The 26,350-nt window shown below is 36.9% G+C and overlaps 1 protein-coding gene across 2 annotated transcripts in view; it reads right to left on the bottom strand.

The window, feature by feature from the left end:
* Positions 1-26,350, bottom strand: part of COL21A1 (collagen type XXI alpha 1 chain) — a 120,436-nt gene that overhangs the window by 16,708 nt on the left and 77,378 nt on the right. For both annotated transcript variants that reach the window (XM_037056352.1, XM_037056353.1), the window contains 4 exons: positions 24,397-24,450; positions 3,429-3,473; positions 1,450-1,503; positions 449-502 (listed from right to left, as the gene is read on the bottom strand). In XM_037056352.1, the coding sequence (XP_036912247.1) occupies positions 449-502; positions 1,450-1,503; positions 3,429-3,473; positions 24,397-24,450 (207 nt within the window). The remainder of the gene's footprint in view (positions 1-448; positions 503-1,449; positions 1,504-3,428; positions 3,474-24,396; positions 24,451-26,350) is intronic.

Raw genomic sequence — 26,350 nt, 5'->3', positions numbered from 1 at the left:
AGAAATGCCTAATAATACTCACTACAAGACATTTCATAAATAAATATTCCAGTTCCACTAAGTAAAAATACCAAGAAGAGGGGTGGGAAAATGGTACAAGTGATAGTGTTCAATCATGACTATTTATGCTCTTGAACAGATCACTGGGTTTGGCAAGGGACTCTATAGAACTCTACGTATTCCTGTGAGAGGGCTTCCAAGAGGCCAGAAGGCAGGAGGGAGCTGAGTGGTGAGGGACCCAGACCCACCCTGCTTAAACCAGACCGAATTTGCTTTAGTCTGTTTTATACGCAAAGTTTTGGCCTAAGATTTTTATTCTTATAAGTGATAGTTCGCAGAATTAAAAACCACATTCAAAATAAAATCAGTGTAGTTAAAACTTTTACTGAAATGCATAGTTGGTTCTTATGCCCAAAGTTCTCAATCTCACTGATTTTCTTGTATTTACCTTAGGTCCTGGATGTCCAGGATGCCCTGGTGAGCCAGCACTTCCCATCAAACCCTACATTTTTAAGGGGGAATTTAAGAGAAATATAGAGAAAATTATTTTAAAGTATTAAATTTATTTCCAAGTTACACACTCTCATAACAATTGGTATTTTACTCTCTAAAATACAATACTTGGAAAATATCCTCATACACATTCAAGTAAAAGATAATAAACAAATGCACAACGTATGCAAGATAGCAAGAAGGCCAGCAGAGCCCTCAATTTTTTTTTTTCTCAAAGAACCTACAATAGCACAAATTAATGAAGGGCTAGTAAAAGACAGGTGTAAAGAAAAGTTGTTTTTTTTCCCTATACTCTTTCTTCCTTTTGTCATGAGGGCTAAGAATTTGGTTTTTTTTTTACAGATGCTACCTTTATCAACATTACTTACAATTGCTATTTTCCTGAACAATCTAATGAATTCTTTGAATATAATAATCTCTCTTCAAGTTACAAAATGGCTATATTTTTAACTAGTCATATCATTCAAAATAAGGCAATGATAATTACTCTAGCACAAGGACCTGATTTAGCTTTTATTTTATTTTAAATACTGTCATATACACTAAAAACATCTACTTTCTCTTAAACATGGCAAAGGAAGTGTGATGAGCAAAATTAAAATAATTATCATCAGAAAGTATAACCTCAATATGGCCTATTAAAAATATCATGGCATCACTACTATGCTTTGCTGTCAATTTAGGATGTTATTACAAAGTAATAGCACAACATATGACATATTAGATATTTGTTTTCTGCTTTATCTATAGTAAGGTCTCTGATCTTTATTTGGGTGGTCAACTTTTTGAGAACCTGAAGAAATCTTGAGCCTTCTAGACAAATGGACATGAACATTCTTTTTTTTATACCCATAGATGGAATTTGTGGACCCCAGAAGAACTCCTGGTACAGAGTAACAACATTTCAAACACCTGATGACAATGACATTTACATACAGGTATCCCTGGAGCTCCTTTTTTTCCTAATGGTCCTGGAGGCCCAATTTCTCCCTAAAAATCAAATACAGATCAAATTAAAAATTGGAAATCATCCATCCCTTTCCAGAAATTTCCTACGGAACCACTAGAGAATGAAAATGCAATACCAATCAGCCCAGTTTGTTTGTCTTCCCTTCCTCTACCATAAAAAAAAAAAAAAAAGCAAAACAAGGCTGGAAACTGAGAAATCTAACAGCTTAAAGATTTGGCCTGGGGTCTGTGGAATTATTAAGTCAAATATTTTCATTAGGAAACCAGGTGCGACACCTGCCATTCAAGCTGGCAAGACGCAACAACAGAAAATTTTATTTATCAGAGTTTAAGAGCTATGATAGGAAAAACAAACTAATGAAAAATAGGACACAGAAGAACGGTATGTAAATGTCAACTTCCGGGACTGTGGCTCACGAGGTGCTCCAAGGGATTCTCTGAATCCAGAACAACACTCTAGAAAGAGTAGCCCCTGTGAGACAGTGCTGGTTTCATAAGAAGTAAGGACTTCGGAGATCCCTCATTTTAATAAAATATGTTCTGGGTTGAGGCTTTAATTCTGAGGGTTTGGAACTGTACAGAAATCTTGTCAGAGGTAGTAGAGTCAGAGGGTTGGGGTCGTCTGAGAGAGACACTCAGCTCAGCTTGGGAAACTCGCTGCAGGAGCAGCCATGGAAAGAGGCTGGACTTCCGGAGGAAGCTACGCTGGTACCCAGGCTGCCCGCAGGACGCAGCTCTCCACGTTCCCATTAGACTGAAAAGACTCCCACCAACTAGATGAAGCAATGAGCTCACAATCAACAAAAAAGAAAGAGGAGGCAGAAGCCACAGAGGAAGAGTCAACAGATACTGGAACTGTCAGAAACTGAGTTTCGGACTATATACGAAGTCCTTTAAAATTAAAAATTAAAGCAGAAAGACTATTAGGACTAAAATCAGAATAAGATACTATTAACAATAAAAAGATGTTATTAAGAATTAGAACTAGAAATAAAAACTATGATTGTTTAAATTTTTTTAAATCAGTGGATGATTTAAACAACAAATTAGACACAGTAAAGGAAAAATAAGTACACTAGAAAACATATCCCAAAAAACGTAACCAGAATGTAAGACGGAATAAAGAATATGGAAATAAAAAGCTACTTAGAGATACAGAGGACAAAAGCAGAAGGAATAAAATATATCTAACTAGAATTCCAAAAAGAAGCAACACAAAAAATGAAATAGCAGTAATTGGAGGTAATGTCTGATGTTTTCTAGTTAACAGAAATAATTCCACAGAGCCAGGAAACAAAGTGAATGCTCACCAGGACGAGTAAAAATAACTCTAGAAACGTCACAGTGAGTTTCAAGAACACTAAGAACAAACAGAATACCTTAAAAGAATCCCAAGGGAAGAAACAGACTGCTTACAAAAGAATGGTATTTAGAATCAAAGCAGATTTCTCATACTTAACAACAGAAGCCAGGAGATAAGACATTCTTCAATGTATTAAGAGAAAATAATCATCAATATTCACATGCAGGATCTACAAAATTATCCCTCAAAAAGAAGGGTAAAATAAAGATATTTATAATGCAATAAAAACTAAAACTTCATCACCAAGATATCTCAACTAAAGGAACTTCAAAATAACTAGTTCGGGGAAATAGTAAAATGACCCCAAGGCGAGGTCTGAGAGCACCAGATAGAAACACAACCAAGTGAAATAGAGGCATGTATAGAAATCCAAATTAATAATACCTGGGTAAAACAACAAAAACTCATTTGTAAAGTCAAAACACTAACTTCTGAAATTATATCATATTTGAACAAGTAACTGTCACCATGAGTGCAGTGAGAAAGTGCCCCCCCCCCCCCCGCCCCCGGAGGACACATCACCACTCTGCCCTTTTAATAAGCAGATCCAGGCCTAAATCTCTCAAGTTCCATTAATAATCACCTTTTGTCCCATTAATCCTTGGTTTCCGGGAAATCCTGGGATTCCCTAGAAAGAAAAAAAGTTTATTTTTACTGGAGAATGGATCATAATTAGATTTTTGATGTGTAAATAATGCATAATTTCAAACACAACCAATTACAGTGTAACACTGCCACTTATAATAATGCAATTTGGAAAATGGGAAACTTATGAGAGCCCACATTATATGAACATGTACTGATATTTAAAGTATTACATAAGTGCTTTCAAAAAAAGAGAAGTCATGAGGATATTGACCTTGGGTCTTCTTTCTGACCAGCATAGGGGATAAAATAAGGACAGTTCATTTAGATACATTTCTATGCTACTTATCAAGAATAATGCAAATAAAAACTGTGAAATCAAAGAGTGCAGATTCAATACAACAGTTCCAAAACGGTTGTATCACAGTATCACACCTACAAATAAAAGTGGAAGAAACTAAAAAATGTCCTCCAAACTGAGCACTGAAACATCCAGAGACCTAACTCCCTGGGTAATCTATGGAGTCTTTCTCCTATGAGCCCTTGTTGATAAAATCATCAAGAATAGTCAGATCACCGTGTGTGGAGAGTCAGAAAGAAAAACGGAGAGTTTTGCCACATGGCTCAACCCAAATGTACTAGTCCTCTCCCAAGATTTGGCGGAAATTAATATTAACTTGATAAATTTGAGAACGACTTCATAATACACTTATTGAGAAAGCAATTCTAGTCATCTATTCAATGCATTTACCAAAATGATTATTTATCACCCAAAATGTGATGGTTCTAATTATGCTAATTGATTTTCATTTCTTATTAAATCTCCCTAGCTCCTTTCTTGATGACACTTCAGATGAAATAATTAACATGTGTGTGTATGTGTGTGCATGTGCCCACGTTCACGACCTGGCAGAAAGGGAATCTGAAACAAAGGAAACTAGGCCCCTTCAGCATTTCCTCAAAAGCATCACCAGGGCCTACAAAGAAGAGCCATGCTCTCATAGGTAAATGCGGGCAAGAGGTAGGGATGCCCCTATCAGTGAGATCAAGTATCTTCTATTACAAGGAGAGTCTGCCATTGTTTTGATTTTCACATCTTGACTTTATTAATACAATACTGTTCAGTGTGCTAGCCACAATTACAGTACAAGACAGGAGCACATAGTTCTAGTTTTACAATCCATTTGAATCATAAACTGTAATTCAGTTTTATTGTTTGGCTCAATTCAGTTGCCCGAGCTCCATGCCGTTTACAGCAAACAAAAGTTGCATGTAAGCAATGACTATGAACAGAAGTGTGCAGTCTAGTTGAAAACACAAGCCTTTATAACTATACTAACTAGATAAAAATATAAAACAATATTAAATTTTAAAGTAACTATAAAACATGAACACAGGACACCCTATAAGCACTTTAAAACATAAAGCAAAAGTAAACTGAGTTTTGAGTATTAAAAATCAGAATAACACAAACTGTACACTTACAGGCAGAAAATGTATATTCTCAAAGCAATCAATTAAGATCAATATTGTTCAGAATAAAGGCCCCATTTCAATAGACCATAGTTCAGGATGAAACCACCTATAACCAAGTCCCACTCAAATACATTACATACACAAACTCATTATCAGTTTGGATCAAGTTCTGGATTCAAATAAAATCTCCTTATCAAATCTTATCAAGCTGGCCACACACTGTTCTATGCCAAACCTGATACAGCTATGTCAATGCAGTGTCCCTTGGCCCCAAGAATCCCTACTGGGCAATTGCCCGCGATGCAGTCAGATCAGAAAAGGTGAAATGTTTGCTGCACAGAGTCCTTTATTGCTTTGGGTTTCATCACTCTTCAAGTGTCTACACTCTTCACAATCTACGATATTAGTGGGAAATAGTTACAGCTATCCTGACTCTACTCCCCTTTCTAAAGCCAATCCCGGAGCCAGCATGGCTACATCTGCACTCAGGAAAAAGGGAGTTAGACCCAGGCATTACTGAGCAGTAACCTGGGTCCCGCCACCCAGAAACCCTTGACAACTTCACATGCGCTCCCTGGATCCAATCTGACACCCTTCTGTCTGAGTAATGCTGATACTGAGCTTGGTCTCCATTAGGATATCGCTGCAAATCTTACATTATTTCAACATATCAGATATTGAGAGTATTTGGGGGAGATTCCAGATTAGAAAACAATAAAAGGGTTCTTTTTCCTATTGTCTTTCTTCTTAAACTGGTAAACATTAAAATACATTTCATAGATTTGAAAAAATGCCATGTCATCTATACCCACCTATACCAAGAATTATTAACTACTTACTTTACAAATAACAAGCCAAAAGTACATAAAATTACAAAATGTGAAAAACAAAATGTAAAACTAATTTATAAAAGCAATTCTGGGCCAAATTAGTATAATATCATGAGCATGCATAGAATACAACTGTTGAGAAAGAGGTTAACCAGAAGAATTGGAATCACTCAGAGCTGTATTAGTTAATAAAATCCCCCTAGATAATATTTTCCTGGGCACCCACTACATTTATTGAGATTGACTAAACTTTGCCAATTTTACATTAACAAAAATACCATTCAAAACCATTTGAAAGTTATAAGTTTGTTGACCCATTAGTATTTAGTAACAATGACTTCATAGAGCAAATGTTTTCCCAAGCTAACTCTTTTATATTTCACTTTCAGCTTGTGTGGTTTTAGGTTCAAGCAACTGTGAAATGTATAAGCAAAGACAGAAAGAAGAATTTTAGTTGGTAAGAGCAAAGGGACACATTTCTTCCATTTCTGCGATTTCAGTTTGGGTTTGAGGAAGAGCAGAGAGTCAACTGAAAATTCCTGCATAATATTGTGGTGAAAAACATTGGCATACAAAAAAAATGTTCTAGAAACTTCTCTCTACCCATTAAACTATAGCTGGATAACAAAAAAGTCATAAAACATATACATACACAATTTAGAATAAAGTGTTTGGTCCCCATTTCTTAAAGACCACTTTATAATGAAGTAAATACATCCATGGTCCTTACTTAGAAAAGACAAACTACAGCTTTATCTTTTCCCACACATAACGAATACATCTTATGTTACCCCTGAAATTAGAGCATCTTGAATAAAACCCACTTTTGAGTAATGCATTTTTTTCAAAGTACTGAAAAAACATATCTAACCCATTAGTGACTGCTTTTCTAAATCAAAATTTTCAACCTTTCTATGTAGTGGTAGAGATACCTAATGTTAAACAGATTTCAAAATATTGGAAGCATATTATGTTTGCTTTTTTATATGAAGAAGTTATTTGGCTTTTTTATATACAGAAGTTATTTGTTGATTCCCAAAGACTCAATGAAAGAAGAATTTGTGTTGAAAGTATTATTAGTTTACAAAGATCACAATGACTATTATTAATAAGGAACATAGAAGTAGCATGAAACAGTTAAAAGTTTAGACCCTGGAGTCAGCCAATCCAGTATGAAGTGGCAAACTGACTCCAGGCCAGTTACTTACACTAGGAAATCGCAGTAATCTAGACCTGGGGAAAACGACAGAACCTACTTCGCTGAGTAGATATATTCTATCAACTAACTCTCAAGTGCTTAGTGCAGTGCCCGCACTACAATGACTGGATTTTCATGACTGCCTTTTCACAGCTCTTCCCTGACTTTTGAAAGTTGCAATAGATGAGTCAATTCTCTTACGTCTCTATTTTTTTTCTTTTTCTCCCTTTAGTCTTTTTGTTTGTTTTGTCTTTCTACCTTGCCTTTCTCTACATTTCCAAAAGTTTCCTTTTTATCAAAGATGACTCTGGCAATCTAAGAATTCCCACTAGGGGGCGCCAACATGCTGTATTGCCCATTCATTACCTTTGCTTTTTCATGTTTGGCTTACATTAAAAAAATAATAATAATATAATTATTTTTGCTTTTTAAACATTTTAAATATATTTCATTTTTCTCAGAAAAAGTGACTAAAAGTTTCAAATATATTTGCAGGTGAACTCCACAATGTTTTTAATCCACTTTTTTTTAATTCCACACTGACAGCTCATTATGAATATGTACAAATGATTACTGTGTAGTATGATAACTCCAAAAAGTAAATCACTGTTCTAGATGCCAGACCTTAAAGAAACCAATACACAAGTACTCCCAAAGAACTTTTAATAAGGAAATAACCAGTTTTACTACTCCCTCTCATTTTTAAATCAAAAAACAGTAACTTAAGTAATATTGGAGACATTTATTCTCCCTTGACTACAAACCAGGACCCACATGTAACTGGACTGAAACTACCCAAAGATAAGTAATTTCCACAGAAGATTTTTAGGTGAACATGTTTGGGATCTTCACAGCACAAAGTGTCACACGTTTGGCATAAGTTACATAAAGACAAGGGATGTCACAGGAAGGAAAAGCCATCTGGGAGCCCTTTGCCAATTTGCTTCATGTTCTTGGCATATCTCTACCTAGACTTAAGGCATTTATACATTTTTTTAAAGCCCAGAACATATTCTACATGATTTACAATGATTTTTCAAGACAAGATTTAAAGTGGCAAGTATTAACCAAATTAAAACTGTGCACCGGGAAACCCAGAAGGTACAGGAGGACGGGAATGAAAGGCCCAGAGACAGCCGGCACTGGCACATCAAGGGAAATGCGCAGAACAGCCCTGAACCCCCCAATCCAGAAAAATGACCTACCGCTTCACATCGGCAAGTGAAATCATGCATGTGAAACAGGCTAGTGAGTTCAAAGAAACACAAAAATATAGACATGGAGAAACTGAAAACAAATTCCACTTCAAAGAAAGGTTCCAAAGCAATATCAGAGTTGTTCTAAAACAAGATCTGATCCTCTGAACCCTAAAAAGTACAGATCACACTTTTTTGGGTACATGGAATGTCACTGGATAACTCAACAAATTGTGGTAAGTTTCTTATTAAGGAGAAAACTGAGCATGGATTTTCCCCCCAAAGACCTGTATAGCTGACTCAGTGATTGAGTAGAAGCTATATACTATTTTCCAGAGAAATCTGGAAATTATAAATTAAAAAGTAATATATGTCATCAAATAAAAATATTTCAAAACATCAAATCAAAAGTGAAGGTAGTTTGATGAAGAAAACAAACTAATATATTGTTAACCTTAATACATCCATATGGTAAAAAGTCAATAACTATTTGAAAATTATTTCTATAACCTTCTATGTATCTTTTATTTATAACCTAATTTTGAAATACCATATTTTTCAGACTATAAGATGCACTTTTTTCTTCCTCTGCCAAATTTGGGAGAAATAATGGTTGTTAATGTTGCTGAGTTCTATTTACATTTACATTGGTGAAATATGATTTATGTTATTAAATATTTTACTACACTTTTTGCTTCAATTTTTTCCCCATTCCTCATCCATCTTCTTTCTCTTTTAATTATTTTTCACTAGATTGGGCCCACTAAGATAATTCATGATAATCTCAAGGCCATTAACCTCAATCACTTCTGTAAAATCTCTTCACCATGAAAATCAACATTCTTGCAGGTTCTGGAGATCAGGGTATGGATATCTTTCTCAGGCATGGGGAAATCACTATTTTGTCTACCTCAGAAACAGTATCAATTATCCAAGGGCCAGATAGTTTCTATGTTAAACTTCCTCAGGGCATTAAAAAGATGGAGATTATCTAAATTCAAATTTTGAGGCCATCATAACCCTAATAACAAAAACAGTCAAGAATAATACCTAAAAAAGACATCTACAAACTAATATAATTTGTTACTACAATTGCAAGTGCCTTTACTATTATGTTAGGAAATCAAATATAACAGTGCATTAGAACAAAAGCTGAACATGATTTAATTGGGGCTTGTTTCAGGATGTAATGAGTGTTCCAACATGAAAAAGTATACCCATATTATGTATTATGTTCATGTAAGTTACTGTATTAATAGAGGAGGAACAATACAAAACATTTCAAAAAGTACTGAAAATGTATTTTGTAAAACTTTTAATAACCCAGCCCTGGTTGGTGTGGTTCAAGAGAGTGCCGGCTTGTGAACCAGAGTTGCTGGTTCAATTCCCAGTTAGGGCACATGCCTGTGTCCTGAGCTAGGTCACCAGTAGGGGATGCACAAAAGGCAACCACACATTGATGTTTCTTTCCCTCTCTTTCTCCCTCCCTTTCTCAATCTCTAAAAATAAAAATAAATAAAAACTCTAAAAAAAGAAACTTTTAATAACCCAGTAGTAGAACTTGGCAAAATTGAATCTGAGTCAATCAGAAACTAATTACAAACATCAGACTTGGTGAGTGAGACACTAAACATTTCTACTTAAAATGAGAAACAAAAGATAGGCAGTTTTGAAGTAGTAACTTCATTTACAGTAATACATCTTTTCTGAAAACCATTTTATTAAGTATTTGAGAATATATATAACATCAATAGGAGAGGTTAAATGAACTACATTTGTGCTATAAAGATTCTACATTCTGCCTTATAACCTGATATGGTAAAACATCCATAATATGGGAAATTTAATGTTTCAATGGGCATTTTTTATTTTAAAAATACGTCTATGTTTTGTTTATATACTTAACTATAAAAAGAAAAAGTTTAAAAGAGAATCTCACTGAATGAACAAGAGCTATTAACTCTGGGAGATGAGAACAGAATTTTGGTAAAACAGACTTTCAAATTTATAACATAACTTCTATATCTTTTGTCTATTTGCGAGAAGTTAAATAATTAAAATGTATAATAAGTAATGCAAACAATGCATAAATATTAAAATTAAAATATACAACAAATAAAAAATTGGCCCGCACAGTTTTTTACATTTCAAAAAATCCTCAGAAAAATAATCTAAGATTATTTTAAATATACAAGGTAACTGAATCCACTTGGAAGTAGAATTTTACATTATTGTTCATGGCAATATTGAAGCTTATTTAGGCAGAAGAGCCATTAAAGCACATACAATCTAAAAGGACAGTAAGTCCATAATCCCATTTTCCTTTACCAGTGTCATTAAAATTGTTCTCTTCTGCAAAGTACCATCTTCCTACTACTTTCATATTCCTTTATTTTGATCAACCTCTTTCATAGCCTCTATATCATGAGTTATCAAAGTCACACAGAGCAACAATTAAAAATATAGTTTATCATTCACTAGGGACAGGACAGGGCCCAGAAAACTGGACTTTACCCAGTGCCTCTGGTAATTCTGATTAAGGTAATATATGGATCACAATTGGAAAAGGTGTTCTTTGTGAACAAGTAACAAAGATTCATAAAAATTATCTATATTTTTATATTAACCTAAGAGAGTCATCTGGCAGTTTTTCATTTGATTTATTATCTCCCAATTAACTTTTATATAACTCATTTTATGTCTCTCTACTTAAAAACTATTATATATTGGGGTGGCCAAAAAGTTCATTTAGTTTTTTTCTGTAAAATAAAAGACACACTACTCATTTTCACCAATAACTTTATTGATATGGATATTTTGAGTATGTTGGCTGTCTCCTGTGTGGTATAATGTTGACTGTTCCCAGATAATGTCTCAATTTGAGTGCTATCAACTTTGACCTCTTGTTCAAAATTTTTAACACTTTGCCTTTTATGATTAATTTCATTTTTCTTTAATGTCTTAACCTGCCACGAGATTTTTATACACACCTTTATAGAGTATGTTTCTTGAGTGAATTTTCCATTTCCCTAACTTAAGAGCAAATATTCCATCTGGAACCACCTGGTAAAATGTTATACATTCTGTAATTGCTCAGCAAACATTAACACCTGATTATACATCTTAGTAAGAACCTGCAACAATTCCAAGGATCTCTCTTGGAGGTTTTCTATTTTGTATGCTTATTTATTCCATTTTTGAAATATATTTGGTCAGAAATTCTGTTTCACCTAATGTATCAATTAAGTAACTTCTTTTTTATGTAGACAGAAGAAAATTGTTTTTTATAATTTTTTATTGTTGTTCAATTTCAGTTATCCCCATTTCCCCCCATTACTCTCACCTGCCCTACCCATCCCCTACCTCAATGCCCCCCCGCCATTGTCTTTGTCCATGGGTCCTTTACACATGTTCGTTGACTTGACCCTTCCCCTTCTTTCCCCTGTTATAACAAAAAACATTACTCAGTTTTTAGAACCAAGAAATCATCATAGAACTCCTTTGCCTTGATTGAGCATTAATATTAGTTTATCGAATTACTCTTTCTACTTTATTTGATAGAAAGAAACTTTTATTGAAAAAGCCTAGTCCTTATGTTTTAATAACATTAAAAATTTACATTCTAATATCCTGTGTTGGTATTTTCCATCAGATTAAATTCACTGTGAACCATTAGAGTAGTGCATGACTTCTGGAATCTACTTATAAATACCAGTCTCTGATATCATCTTTAGTTAATAGCATACCTTGTTTTTTATACAACCTCCAAAACATGCATTCTTCAAAAAGCATTTCAGAGCCACAATCTTTTAAAGAAACAAAGTAAAATGGAGCATTTAACAATGATATAACTAGGAATCTCTATTTCAAACAGTAAAATACTTTGGCGAGGTAGTCAAAATTATAAAAATTATTTTTGTAACCCACTTTCATAGCTAGAACTATTGGTAATCAATTACCTAATTAGGTGCTTACCTCATTACCAAAAATAAATATTGATATAAACTAAGATATTTTGAGTATTCTTCCTCAGATATTTGCCCCCTGTTTTAATATCCCTTAAACATATCCAGAACATAAATAATTTTCTGGTATTAATTCTCAAAGGCATCATACATCTGCCTGGTGTTCAAAGTGGTAACCACACTGAAGAATTTTAAATATATATATATTTTTTTAAAAAAGAAAGAGATCTTTAAATGAAATGATCCAGTTACCAAAGTATGCACTATGGGTCACATAAAAAAATATAGTTGTCACCACACTCAATGAAAGTTAATGAATGTAAAACATTCTCATTGCATCTGCTCAGATAGTTTATATGGATCATAAAACCAGTATTAAAATAAAAGTGCCTTGACTTCTGGTCAAGATGGAGGTATAGGTAGAAACACCTCAGCTCCTTACACAACAATAAAAAGGCTCACAACTAACCTCAAAACAAAAAACACCCAGAACTGCCAGAAAATCAAACTGTATGGAAGTCCAACAGCCACGGATTTGAAGAGGCCATGTTCATCCAGATGGGTAGGAAGGGCAGAAACAGGGAGCCAGGACTGAGGGGATGAGGTATGGTGCAGCACAGTGGCCAGCAGAATGGGCGGTGTGGGGTACCACATGCATAGGTGGAGGAAAAAACAGGATACCTCCGGAGCAAGCAACCCTAGCCCCAGGCCAGACTGCATAGTTAAGGGTTGAAGCGCTGGGAAAACAAAGCCTCATAACTTCTGGCTGTAATGGGAAGGGGGCGCGAAATCACTGGAAATGGGGTGCGTGACAAGCAAGCCTCGGCAGCATTGTCTCCTCCCTAAAGTCTCCCCCACATACAGAGCCACAAAGCAGTGAAGCAGTTTGCCCCACCCTGGAGAATACCAAAGCCTCCATCCCACAGAATTTATAGGTGCCTTTTCTAGAACAAGGAGTCAAAGGAGCTCTACCTGACATATAGAAACAGGGAGGCCGCCAAATTAGGAGACAAAGAAATATGGCCCAAATGAAATAACATAACAAAACTCCAGGAAAAGAACTAAGTGAAATGGAGATGGCCAACCTATCAGATGCAGAGTTCAAAACACTGGTGGTAAGGATGCTCAGAGAACTCACTGAATTTGGCAAAAGCATAAGGAAAGTAACAAAGGCTAAACTAAGTGAAATAAAGAAAAATCTACAGAGAATCAACAGTAAAGGGAAGGAAGCAGGGTTCATATCAATGATGCGGAACATAAGAAAGAAATAAACAGTCAACCAGAACAGAATAAAGAAACAAAAAATGAAGAGAGAATAAGAAGAGTCTGGGACATCTCCCAAAGTGCCAGCATCTGAATCATAGGGATGCCAGAAAGAGAAGCAGAAGAACAAGAAGTTGAAAATTTATTTGAAAAAAATAATGAAAGAAAACTTTCCTAATTTGATGAAGGAAATAGACATACAAGCACAGTGAGCCCCAAAGTTGGAACCAAAGTACAATGCCACGACATATCATAATTAAAATGCCAAAGGTTAAAGATAAAGAGAGAATCTTAAAAGCAGCAACAGAAAAGCAGAGAGTTACCTACAAAGGAGTTTCCATAAGATCATTAGCTGCTTTCTCATAAGAAACTTCTTTGGCAAGAAGGGACTGGCAAGAAATATTCAAAGTGATGAAAAGCAAGGATCTACAACCAAGATTACTGTATCCAGCAAAGCTCTCACTTATAATTGAAGGGCAGACAAAGTGCTTCCCAGACAAGGCAAAGCTAGAGTTCATTATCACCAAGTTCTTATTATATGAAGTGTTATCGGGGCTTATTTCAGAAAAAGGATAAGATCAAAACCATGAACATTAAAGTGAAAACAAACTCACAACTATCAACAACTAAATCTAAAAAACAAAAACAAACTAAGTGAACAACTAGAACAGGAACAGAATCATAGATATGGTGATCATGTGTAGGGTTATCAGTGGAAAGGAGAAGATAGGGGAAAAGGTACAGGGATTAAGAAGCATAAATAGTCCCTGGCTGGTGTAGCTCAGTGGATTGAGCACAGGCCTGCGAACCACACACTCGCAGTTCGATTCCCAGTCAGGGCACATGCCTGGGTTGCAGGCCAGTTCCCAGCAGGGGACTTACGAGAGGCAACCATACATTGATATTTCTCTCCTTCTCTCCTTCCCTTCCCCTCTAAAGATAAATAAATAAAATATTTTTTAAAAGAAGCATAAATAGTAGGAACGAAATAGACAGAGGGATATTAAGAAAAGTATAGGAAATGGAGAAGCCAAAGAACATATATGCATGACCCATGGACATGAAATAAGGGGGAGAATGGGGTTGCTTGAAGGAAGGGGAGGACAGGTGAGGGGGGCAATGGGGAGAAAATGGGGACAACTGTAATAGCATAATCACTAATATATACTTAAAGAATAAACATGCCGGGGATAGGTAGAAAAACTGTGCCTCCTCCCACAACTAAATTTAAAGACAGCGAAGTTTTAGAAACAAAAACGTAGCTAAAACAGTGAAAATTGAACTCTACGGAGTCCGACAACAAGAACCACTCAGCCAGACTGATAAACCAAGTGAAGGAGCAAACAAGTGAGACAGACCACTCAGGCTAGGGGCCCAGTGATGAGAAATAGAGCCTGAAAGCACCAACTGGAATGACTCTCTCGGGGTCAAGGGGCTGGGAGAAGCTCCTAGGCTCACAGAGTTTGTTGGAGAGACCCACAGGGTTCTGGAGAGTACACAGGCCCACACACATGGGAACCAGCACCAGAGGGGCCCAATTTGCTTGTGGGAAGCCACAGAGGGGACAGAAATCTGAGAGAGAGCAGAGCAGAGCGGGGCAAAGTGCCATTTTTTTCCCCTCTCTGACCCCGCCCCCACGTAGAGTGTCACAACCCAGTCACTGGGTCACCCCGCCCTGGTGAACACCTAAGGCTCTGCCCCTCATACATAACAGGTGTGAACAGACCAAACATTATGACTCAAGAACAGCTCAAAGCCCCAGAGCCTATAATTCTAAGCGACCAAGAAATAGCCAGCCTTTCAGATGCACAGTTCAAAATACTGGTGATCAGGATGCTCACAGAATTGGTTGATTTTAGCAACAGATTAGAGGAACATATGAAGGCTAAACTGATTGAAATGAAGGGAAATGCACAGGAAACCCATAGTGATGGAAAGGAAACTGGAACTCAAATCAAGGGAGTGGACCAGAAGGAAGAAAGAAACAACCAAACAGAAAAGAAGGAAGAAACCATAATTCAAAAAAATGAGGAGAGGCTTAGGAACCTCCAGGACATCTTTAAATGTTCCAACATCCGAATTATAGGGGTACCAGAAGGGGAAGAGGAACAGCCACAAGTGGAAAACTTATTTGAACAAATAATAAAAGAGAACTTCCCCAGTCTGACAAAGGAAATAGACTTCCAGGAAGCTCAGAGAGTCCCAAAGAAGTTGGACCCAAGAAGAAACACACCAAGGCACATCATCATTACATTAGTCAAGATAAAAATGAAGAAGAGAATCCTAGAAGCAGCAAGAGATAAGGGGACAGTCACCTACAAAGGAGTTTCCATCAGACTGTCAGCTGATTTCTCAAAAGAGACCTTACAGGCAAGAAGGGGCTGGAAAGAAGTATTCCAAGTCATGACATCCAAAGACCTACAGCCAAGATTGCTCTATCCAGCAAAGCTTTCATTTAGAATGGAAGGGCAGATCAAGTGCTTCTCAGATAAGGTCAAATTCAAGGAGTTCATCATCATCAAGCCCTTATTATATGAAATGCTAAAGGGACTTATCTAAGAAAAAGAAGATAAAAAATATGAACAGTGAAAGGACAGCAAACTCACAGTTATTAACAACCACACCTAAAACAAAAGCAAACTAAGAGGACAGCTAGATTGGGAGTGGAAACATAGAAATGGAGATCACATGGAGGGTTAGCAACAGGGGAGTGGGAGGAGGAGAAGGGGGAAGAAGTTACAGAGAATAAGTAGCATAGATGGAAGGTAGAAAATAGACAAGGGGGAGGGCAGGAATACTATGGGAAATACAGAATCTAAAGAACTTGTGACACATGGACATGAACAAAAGGGGGGGAATGGTGGGGGAGGGGTGTGTAGGGTGGAGGGGGGGAATGGGACAACTATAATGGCATAATCAATAAAATATATTTAAAAAATTAAAAAATTAAAAAATAAACATGCCTTGTCTTGAGCTATGCTATTATGTTAATTATGTATTTTTCATGCTTTGAAAATGGAGAATGTATTTGGATGATTCAAGAACATCATATCAGGATCTCTCAGATATCAAAGGTTTTTAAAGCAAAAATGCCCCTGGTCCCCAACCAACTACAGACCATATTTACTCAGAGGATATACTACCCATTCTGAGACGTAATCATGCATCATTTCTTATGTTCAATTGCATTTATTCCTCTTGTCATTTCAGGGTTCTATAAAGCCTCTTAGAAATGATAAAGAAATGAACAAAGAAGAGGAAGACTCAAATAAGTATATTTTACTGCTCACAAATGATCTTACAATGATCATGTTACAAAAGATTTCTTTAAAACAACATTAACAATAACAATCAATACCTTAGGCACAGAGCTTCAAAACTTAAAATCCACACTGTCGCTTTATAAAGTTTTATGATGGGGGTCTGGTTTTCCACTGTGCCAACGAAATCATTTGTAATAGGAAAGAATCAAGCAAATCTATGATTATACCTGGTAAAACTTTATTAACTAATTTATACAAATAATTGGCCAAAGAAAATATATTTTTATAGTCATTACAATAGTTGTTCCAAATGCCGTATTTGGGGAAAGCAAAAATGTGATGATGTTAGTCATAAATTTAGTCACTTCTGCAGATAATTGGTCATTCACATTACTTAATTCAGATAAAGCCTATTTAAAAAATTCATTCAAATATTATTCTCAACCAAGTTTTAAAACCTAACCTGGAATTAACAGAGAACTATTACTATAAGGAATAAAATGTCCTAAGTTGTTAAATGTGGGTTGCCTTCGCCCTACAGGTGCCAATGTGAAATTCTTAGCAGATCCCAGGTTAAGGTTGCTCCACTCAACACACACCAAGGATGGGCCACTCCCGGTGCCTGTAAAGGATCAGAAAAAGTGTTACAAATCAGCACGAAAGATTTGCAGCACAATCGCGAATCAAATTAAGAACAAGGACAGAAGTAGTGGGGATTTTTCCTTCTTCCCTTTCCTCTCAATCTAAATCAGAAATATAGTCAAGTGGGCAAATAAAGACACCTCCACTTTACTCATACAATAAAGTGGATTATTCCACACGGGAAACCACCAGAGCAGTTCAACATTAACTTTTCCCAAGAATTTAATGCATCTCTTCAGTAGATAAGCACAAAAATGCCACGTGAAGTAATCACACCACAGAAAAGGTGACTAAACAAAAGGCCCACTTGTCTCTTAAGTAAATGATGACTTGAAAGGACTCAGCAGTTACTCTTACACCATAAAGACAAGCATAACATGTGGTTTAGCAAGAATTTGAAAGGCATGAGGAAAGGGAACAACAAAAGCGTCTATGAGTCAATGTCCTCAAATACAGTACAACGATCCCCATGTCTTTATTCCAGGAAGCAAATGATAAAGCAAATATTTCCAAAATAAAAAGATTTAAGACATCCTTAACTAAGAAATATGCGCTCACCTCCACTGATCCAGAAAATGCAGTAATGTTTCTCATTCTCAATCATGGAGCTCCAGGGATCTCAGCTCAAGCAGTGAACCCTAGTTCCACCTACAAATCTTCATCATGAGCTTCGCCATAAGGCTTCCTGTGCGTTAGCAGGCAAGTGGCCCCGACTGCCTGAGGAAAATGCTTTACTAGATACAAGAAGTCATCAGGACTGAGGGGCAGGACAGGAATAGCTATGACAAAGAAGCAGTGGAAAGAGTGCCACTGCAGGTCATTAGCTCAGCAAGGAGTGGACAATGCACAAAAATGACCAGTATAGTAATCTGGTCCAAAATCAAACTAGATCAAAAATTCATATTTCCAGTCATCATTTTTCAACTCCTGGTAAATTTAGCATGCTGCTGCCTGATACTGTCCCAATCCCCCATGATAAAATCAGAGTGATTTTGTAAGAAGTTAGGAAAACACATTTTGTTTTTTGTTTTTTAAAATTTTATTGATTTATCTTTAGAGGGGAAGGGAAGGAGAGAGGGAGAGAAATATCAATGTATGGTTGTCTCTGCCAGGGACACACAATGTATTGTGTGTCCCCTGCCAGGAACTGGCCTGCAACCCAGGCATGTGCCCTGACTGGGAATCGAGCTGCGATCCTCTGGTTCGCAGGCCTGTGCTCAATCCACTGAGCTACACCGGCCAGGGCTGGAAAACACATTTTGAACAATTGAAGATTCTTTGAAACAATCTATTCTTCATCCCCTGGCACAAAAATGAAAATATAATCTGACTAAACATATTTTATGAAAAAAGAAATAGTGTAAAACACTCAAAATCCAGGCCTTAGTTTCTGTATAATATATTACAAAAACATGCTCATAAGGGAAAATAGAAGACAAGCAAAAATAGAACAAAACAAACATCAAAATCCAACCTGGGAGAAAGAAAAGCAAAGTAACTGAAACATGATTAAACCATGTTTACCATGCACATTCTTTCTTACCCATACATATTCAAATAGTATTATATTTTTAAACACTGCTTTATATACATTATACATAACGCATCAGACATTTCAATTGTTCCAACTGTGCAATATAATGGATAGTACATGGAAGACAGCAGGGCTCAAAGCCACTAAATAGAATGTAAAAATATAGAAAAGTGAAAAGTGGATGACATTTTTTTAAAGATACATGAAAGTTTCACTAAATTGATGATACAGAAAATACTGGTCACTGAGGAACTTTGCTTTTAACCAAATTGCCGTTTAAAACCATTTATCTATTTGCTTTAACTCCAAATGTGTTTGATCAATACACATGCTACGAAGAGTTTGATATATCAGTATGTACTCACATGCCTTCTTACATGGGCTCATTACATAAATGATTGCTAAGGATCAGAGTAGCCAAAAAGACCAGTGTAGTTTCCTTTGGCTGCTATACAAAAATTACCACACACTTATTAGCTTTAAGCAACATACTTTTGTTCTCTCACAGTTCTGGAGGCCAGAAATCCAAGGTCAAGGTCTAGACAGGGCTGCACTCCCCTAGATGCTCTAGGGGACGATCCATTCCTTGCCTCTTCCCTCTTCTGAGAGCTGCTAGCACTTCTTGACTTGTGGCCACATCACCCCAATCTCAGCCATTAGTTCCTCTGAGAAACTTCAGTTCTGCTCTTAATGCCTTTCAAGGGATTGGATCAGACCCACCCACCAGGTCATCCAGGATAATTTACCATCACAAAATCTTTAATCACAACCGCAAAGACCCATTATACAAGTAAGACAACATTCATAGATTTTGAGTATTAAGGTCTGATATCTTTCTGGGGAAGAAAAACATTTTTCAATCTACTACACTTAGTATTCACAGAAATTCTTCTAAACTTTCCTTGATCTGACCCACTATTTCTTACCAGAATTGTATTAGTCCCCATTTTTACATGTCTATTCTAATTACCCAAAGCTTAGTCCTCCTGTGGAAATGCCCCATCCTGTTGAAATGTTATCTAGACATGGTTCATTTAAAAATATATTAGAATCACCTCCCCTAGCCAAAATTGGTTCTTCTTGCTCTGTTTCCAGTTTATTGCTTGGTCTTCCTGCGCCTCTATGCCTGTGATAAGAATTTGAGAGTCATTCTTTTTCATCTTACCCACATGCAGTTGATCCTTGAGCTCCACTGGTACCTGTCAGTTTATTGCAAATAGTCCAAACTCCTCATCCCAACTCTGAATGTTCTTGCCTTAGTTGGAACTGGTGGTGACAGAGCTCAGCTACCAGGTTCTGTCCACCACCTTGGCTCACCTCCTATACATTCTCTCTTCTGCTGTCAGTGATCTTCCTAAAACGTTCTAAGTCTGATCAACTTACTTCCCTACTTAAAACCTTTAAATGGCTCCCACTGCTCTCAGATTTAAGTCCTAATAGCACAGACATATGAGGCCTCTCTTGCAGTGGAGTCTGCCTACCCCTACAACCTCATCTTGTATTTTTATCCCAACCCCTCCCCATATGCTTAGCAGCCCAAACTAGTGTCAGATGTTCCCAAAGTATCATGATTTCCTTTTCTTTCTGTGTTTGCAAACATGCAACAGACTCCTGCCATGAAGCCCAAAGAACCAGCTGTCTCCCTTTTATGTTCGAGAATTTGGCCAAGAAAGTATCCCTATACACTTTAAATATGTGAATTGTATAGTATGTGAATTATATCTCAATAATGCTGTTACTTAGGGGGGGGAAAGAATGCATCCCTTTCAGTAGCATCCCCAAACTCATTTAGCATTATACACACCTTGTACACATTTGCAAGGCCCTGTTCCCATGCATTTATACACTGCTGCGGTCCACTGGCTCATCGCACTGCTTGAGGGCAGGGCCATGACACTCACCTGCATGTTCTCCCCGGCTAATATGATGTCTGGCACAAAGCACACACTCAATAAATGCTTACTGGATAAATGAGTGAGACACTATAATCCCTAAGCACAGTGACGCATAGTTGAAACCAATTATAATAAGTCCAGCAGGTTTTAGAATTGAGTTTACAGTCACCGGAATTGAAGTTGAGTGAGTATAATTTGCCATTTAGAAAGTAAGTTACCGGGAGGACTGAGTTACTATTAGGATCAACAATACTAGCCTTTAAAATATAAAGTATAGACATGTGAATGTAATTGTACATTTTCATTCATTGATTATTGACACTATTAACAGATGTCCCCATTTCCCTCCCATATGACTGCCTCCACCCAACCTCCACCCCCCTTCCCTCTGGTCATCCCACAACGTTGTCTGCATCTATAAGTTAAACACACATGTTCTTTGGTAATTCCTTCATTTTCTTTATCCAATCTCTCCCTCCCTTCTGACAACTCTCAGTCAGTTCCATGTGTCCATGCCTCTGTTTCTATTTTGTTTGTCAGTTTATTTTATTCATTAGCTTTCACATATAAGTGCAATCATATGGTATTCATCTTTTTCTGTGGTACAATCATTTTCCAGTGAAATATAGCCCTTGTCCTCAAGTTGGATTCCAGGAGTTAGTTCATATTTATCAATCTACTTATACGAATGAGTCATCATCCGGCTGCTATAAGCTGTGTTTAATTAGCTTTAAAGCATTTTTTTCTAGGAGCTTCTGTCCTTTCAATTTAAGCTCCATTAATTTTCTTGGCTCCTACATTATAGGACAAATAATATAAGAACATGTCCTTTTTAGTGGGGCCAAATCACTCATTATAAATTCTTAAAACCAGTACGCGCATGCAACAGAAGTCTTCATGTCTTAGTGTTGCCAAATATATAAACTTCAATTTTTTCCTGTTTTCAAAGCTTCTCCACAAATGCTAAAGATCAATCTTCACAGGATGATATTTCTAATAACCAAATTTTCATCAGTCACCAAATAACAGTAACAGTTTGTAATGTTAATTGTTCTTAATTGGAAAAAGTAAAAATCAGAAGAATTATATACAGATGATATGGGTAAATGTTAAAGGCTTAATCTAGCCATTGTTTCCCTAACAGATCATATCCCCTAGCACAGGAAACCTGACTGCCCCCCACCACTTGGCAGGAAAGAGAGAGAAGTCGGAGAAAAGAGAGAGGGACCCTCACTTGCCCGTCCTGATCTGGCGGGAGAGGAACTGAACAGTCTCACTTGGTAACTCCTGCTTTTCTATCTTATTGGTATAGAAGGAGAGAGTACATCTAAATAACCTCCACTATCTCACTGCCGTTTTTCTCGGCCTCAATTCCTTGCTTGTCTTTTTTTTTTAACTCTTAGAATTTTGTAATTTAGTTTTAGGGGTTTTTTCAATCCTTTCATTGTCTATCTCCACTACGAGGCTGTGAGTTTCCAAGGGGCAGTCCCATATTCCTGCCCTCGTTAACCAATGCTGTACACATTTCAGGAATGCACTAAATGTTGGGTTGAACTCTGAAGGGCTATGCTGCCTGGTATAAAAATGTATGCTAGTGCAAAAGCTCTAGACTGGGTCAGTCTTGAATAAAACAGGAGCAGGAAGAGTGGGAGAAAATGCCAATTGGTGTCTTTCTTTTCCATTGTTTTTTTTCAATGGGATCATAGCAGTGCTAATTGCAAAGCAAATATACGCTGCTCACATTGCATTACGGTGGACCTAGACTTGCTGGTCAGCTGCCCTGTCACCTGCTTCTGTAGAAAAATCAGTCACTATGCTTACAAATGACACGAACATTTAGGACACAATCAACTCAAATTATAATTGGTCTCTGATGTCCACCGCCCCTCATTTCCCTCTTTCCCTTTCACCTTCTCTCTCACCTCTCCGTCTTCCCCTCCCAAAGTCCCCTCTCTGTCCCCACTCACTCAAGCATGAACACACACACACTTTATATTTTTCTGAAACAAAAATATAAATATAGCCAAGCTCATAACCAATCTCATACCAAGCCCTCGAATTATTCTTTAATCGTAATTGCTGGTCAGACATACTAAAGTCACACTATCCCTAAATGAATTCTCCCATTCCATTAAAACCCTAGTTGCCCATGCCTGGGCTGTCAAAATAGGCAGCTAATTAGTATCCTGACTCTAGCCTCTTCTCCTTTTGATTCATTCTAACTATATCAGCAGCTCATAACTGCCTCTAAAGTACTACTTTTCATCATGTTATTACATTTTTCTTACACAACTTTCAAAGCAAGTGAGTAATGTTTGCTTCCCAAATTCATATTCTAGGATATCCATCTTATGATCCAAATCACCAACTTTACTTCCTACCACCCAACAAGGACCCATCACAGGACCTCATTAAGATCATTTCTTTATTTCCTGGGCACACTCTTCACCAACCTAGCTGTGTGTCGTCACTCATTAGTTCTCCCTTTCCTCTTCCTTTCATCCCCAGTCATCCTTTCTCGACCAAAATCTAGCTCCAAATCCTTGGTAAAAATGTCTCAATCACCCCACGATACAAGAGTCCCTTGCTATCCTCCTTCAGCACTTGCACAATGGTTTTACAAATATTTTCTCATTGCCTACGTAAGCCTCACAATAACTCTATGAAGTAGGCACTAGAGCTATGTCTACTTTTTTAAAGAGGAGAAAGGTGTTTAGAGATGTGAAGTGATTTATCCAAGTTCACACATCTGGAATGTGGCAGAGACTACCTTCACATTCTGAGTCCATTTTAAATCCTTACTGGGCGTTTAGTATAGTGTGCCTGGGGTCAGTAGTTATTTTCACGATTCTTTGCTATCATCCAAACCAGATTATAAGCCCTTGAAGGCAGTAGCTAAGGAAAGAACTTGTGCCAGTGCATCAAGATGCACAAAATGAGAATTCGGTGAATATTTGATTGAGTGATTCCAAGAGTAGGTTAATCCCCCCACCCCATGTAGAACCTTCGGGCACCCTTCTCTCCCTCTGATGTCCAATATTTAGATTCCCAGCACTTAACTGAACACTTTCTGATAGAAAGTGGCTATTGCAATAGATATTGGCTATTATACAATTTCTTGACCTATCTCCCCGCCCCCAACTAATTGCAAATTCCCTAAAGATTCATCATTTTGACAAATAAAATGAAATCCACTGGTCTTTAAATGTTGGCCAAGCTGACCATGAGTCGTAGGAATAAGCAGGAAACAAATATATTTCCAAAACTCACCTGAAGCGGCGTCATGTGGCACACTTGCTACAAATACATGTATCTAGAATTCAGATTCAATACTTTTTAATTGTATGTTTATTTACTTTGATTCTTCTAAACATGCAATCCCAGAGAACATACTACAAAGCACTGAGCAGTGGGAAAGTGGCTCTGGCGAGAAGGCCCACCAACAGACCGCACTGCTGTGCTAGCCCTGATTCATGTGGACACGGCTGCTTGTGATTTACTCTGCCAGTAAAATCCTTCCTGGGTTGTGAAATCGGATTAAATATTTCACTGTTTTAAAGTGTCCCACAAAAAGTTTATACAACTTCCAAATCTGGAAGTGACTAAAGAAGAATAGGGCACCTAGGAGGAGAATTTAAATAGTCAATAGACTTCACAACAGGCAAAGAGCTGCAGCTTGAGAAGTGAGTTGAGAAGGTACTCACAGGCTCTCCCCGTGGTCCATCCTGCCCCGGGGTACCTGGGGGGCCCGCCTCTCCCTTTTAACAAGAAAAAGAAATAAACAATTCCATTTTCAGACATGCTTATAAGATAACGATATATATTATTTATATATTAAAGCATATTAGATACAAATGAAAATAAAAATTACTTCTAGATTACTGATAGTAACTTCTGCTAACATCAAATAACATTCTGAAATTCATAAAGTAACTATATACTGTAAATAGCAAATCTATACATGATGGTAGTTAAGTTATAAAATAATTGTGGTAGTATATACTCATGAGAATAGCACATTATTCTTGTAGTCAAAGTAAATGTGAACAAAGTTTACATCAATCTATTTAATATTTATTTTTGTTTTGACTTTAAAATTGACCATCCTATTAAATCTACTTTGACCTTGCTCCCCCAAGAGATGCATTTTAAATCCAAAATAAAGTGTTTTCATTAACAAGGGAGTTATCAAAAAATAAACAATGGAGTTATTTGTAGATTATTATTTGAAATTATTTGGCACTTTCATATTACCTATTTAAAACAACAAAACAAACAAGCAAGCAAAATATAACCAAAGACACTGAAATAGAGAACAGGCTGACAGTGACCAGAGGGGAGAGGGGAGGGAATTTCAGGGGAAATAAGGGAGGGATTTAGAGGAACCTATATAAAGGATACATGGACAACAACTGAGAAGGGTGGAAATGGGAGGGAGGGGGGAGGATGGGGGGTGGGATGGGATGGGAGTAATAGACAGAAAACTGTACTTGAAAAATAATTAAATAAAAAAATTGACATAAATAAATAAATAAAATGAACATAAAAAATATGTATTTTTAGGAACCTGTTAAAATGTATAATAATTTTTAGTTCTATACCTTTAACCTTCTATGCTCAAATTATTTAACCATCTTATTTTATATCCACTGACACCTTAAGTGTTTTCCAAATCTAGGCTCTTTGAAACCTAACAGTTATTAAAAGCTATAATTTTTTTCTCTGTTCAGTGAAGTATTACATAACAAGTAAACACTTTTTTTCATACCAGGCAGACCGTTTCATCCTACATAAGAGCAAGAAAGAAAGTAAAACAAAAGCATTTTTTTGTAAATACCTCAAACGCCTGAAATGAAATGGGTTAAAATGGGAAGTGTCTCAGATTACATATACTGAGATATGCCAACACTGTTTACAAAGGTTTCACATTCTAATGAATTTCCCAAAATTATAAGAAATGAACCACAGAGGGAAGAACCAACAAATCTTGGCTAATATAATGAGCACTTAGGAAAACATTCAACCATATCACATTATATAAACAGAGATTATCCTGCTTGTATGAATTCTTGCATTTCATTAGCCCGGTGAAATACCAACCAAAGCTAAATAGTTCATCTGTTTCAATTTTATTTACAAACACTAGTTGACAGTTGAGAACAGAGGGAGCAAAAGTATGTTTTCCTGTAAATTAACCAAATTGGGAAAGGGGAGTCCTGCTGACTGAACAGTTCTATAGAAAATCCTATAAAAAACTTTAAAGAGAAAAAAGATACATGTTAAATGCACTTAGTTTAAACCTACAGCTTAAAAAGCCAACTAAAGGGGACATGTCAGGTCCCACATCATCAGGGAAATAACAATTATAATGTAACAACTATACGTCAGCTCAGCACACATTTATAATTAGGAGGATTCTTCCCCGTCGGCGGTTCTCAACTATGGCCCCCACAGCAGCCAGATCAGCTCTACTTCATGTGGGAACTTCAAACTGCAAAACTGCAGGACCCCCTGCAGACCTCCTGCATACGCAGTACTGGACGATGGAGACCCACAGTCTGTTGTAACAGATCTCTCACATTCCAGTGCGGGAACCATGGCACTGCTGTAAAGCACTAGGCCACCTAACTTCCCCTACCTCCAGGCACTGTCATATGT

Source organism: Sturnira hondurensis, unplaced genomic scaffold (assembly GCF_014824575.4).
Source record: "Sturnira hondurensis isolate 20B ecotype Veracruz unplaced genomic scaffold, ASM1482457v3 Scaffold0008908, whole genome shotgun sequence".
NCBI lineage: Eukaryota > Metazoa > Chordata > Mammalia > Chiroptera > Phyllostomidae > Sturnira > Sturnira hondurensis.
This window is presented reverse-complemented; position numbering and strand designations above follow the sequence as displayed.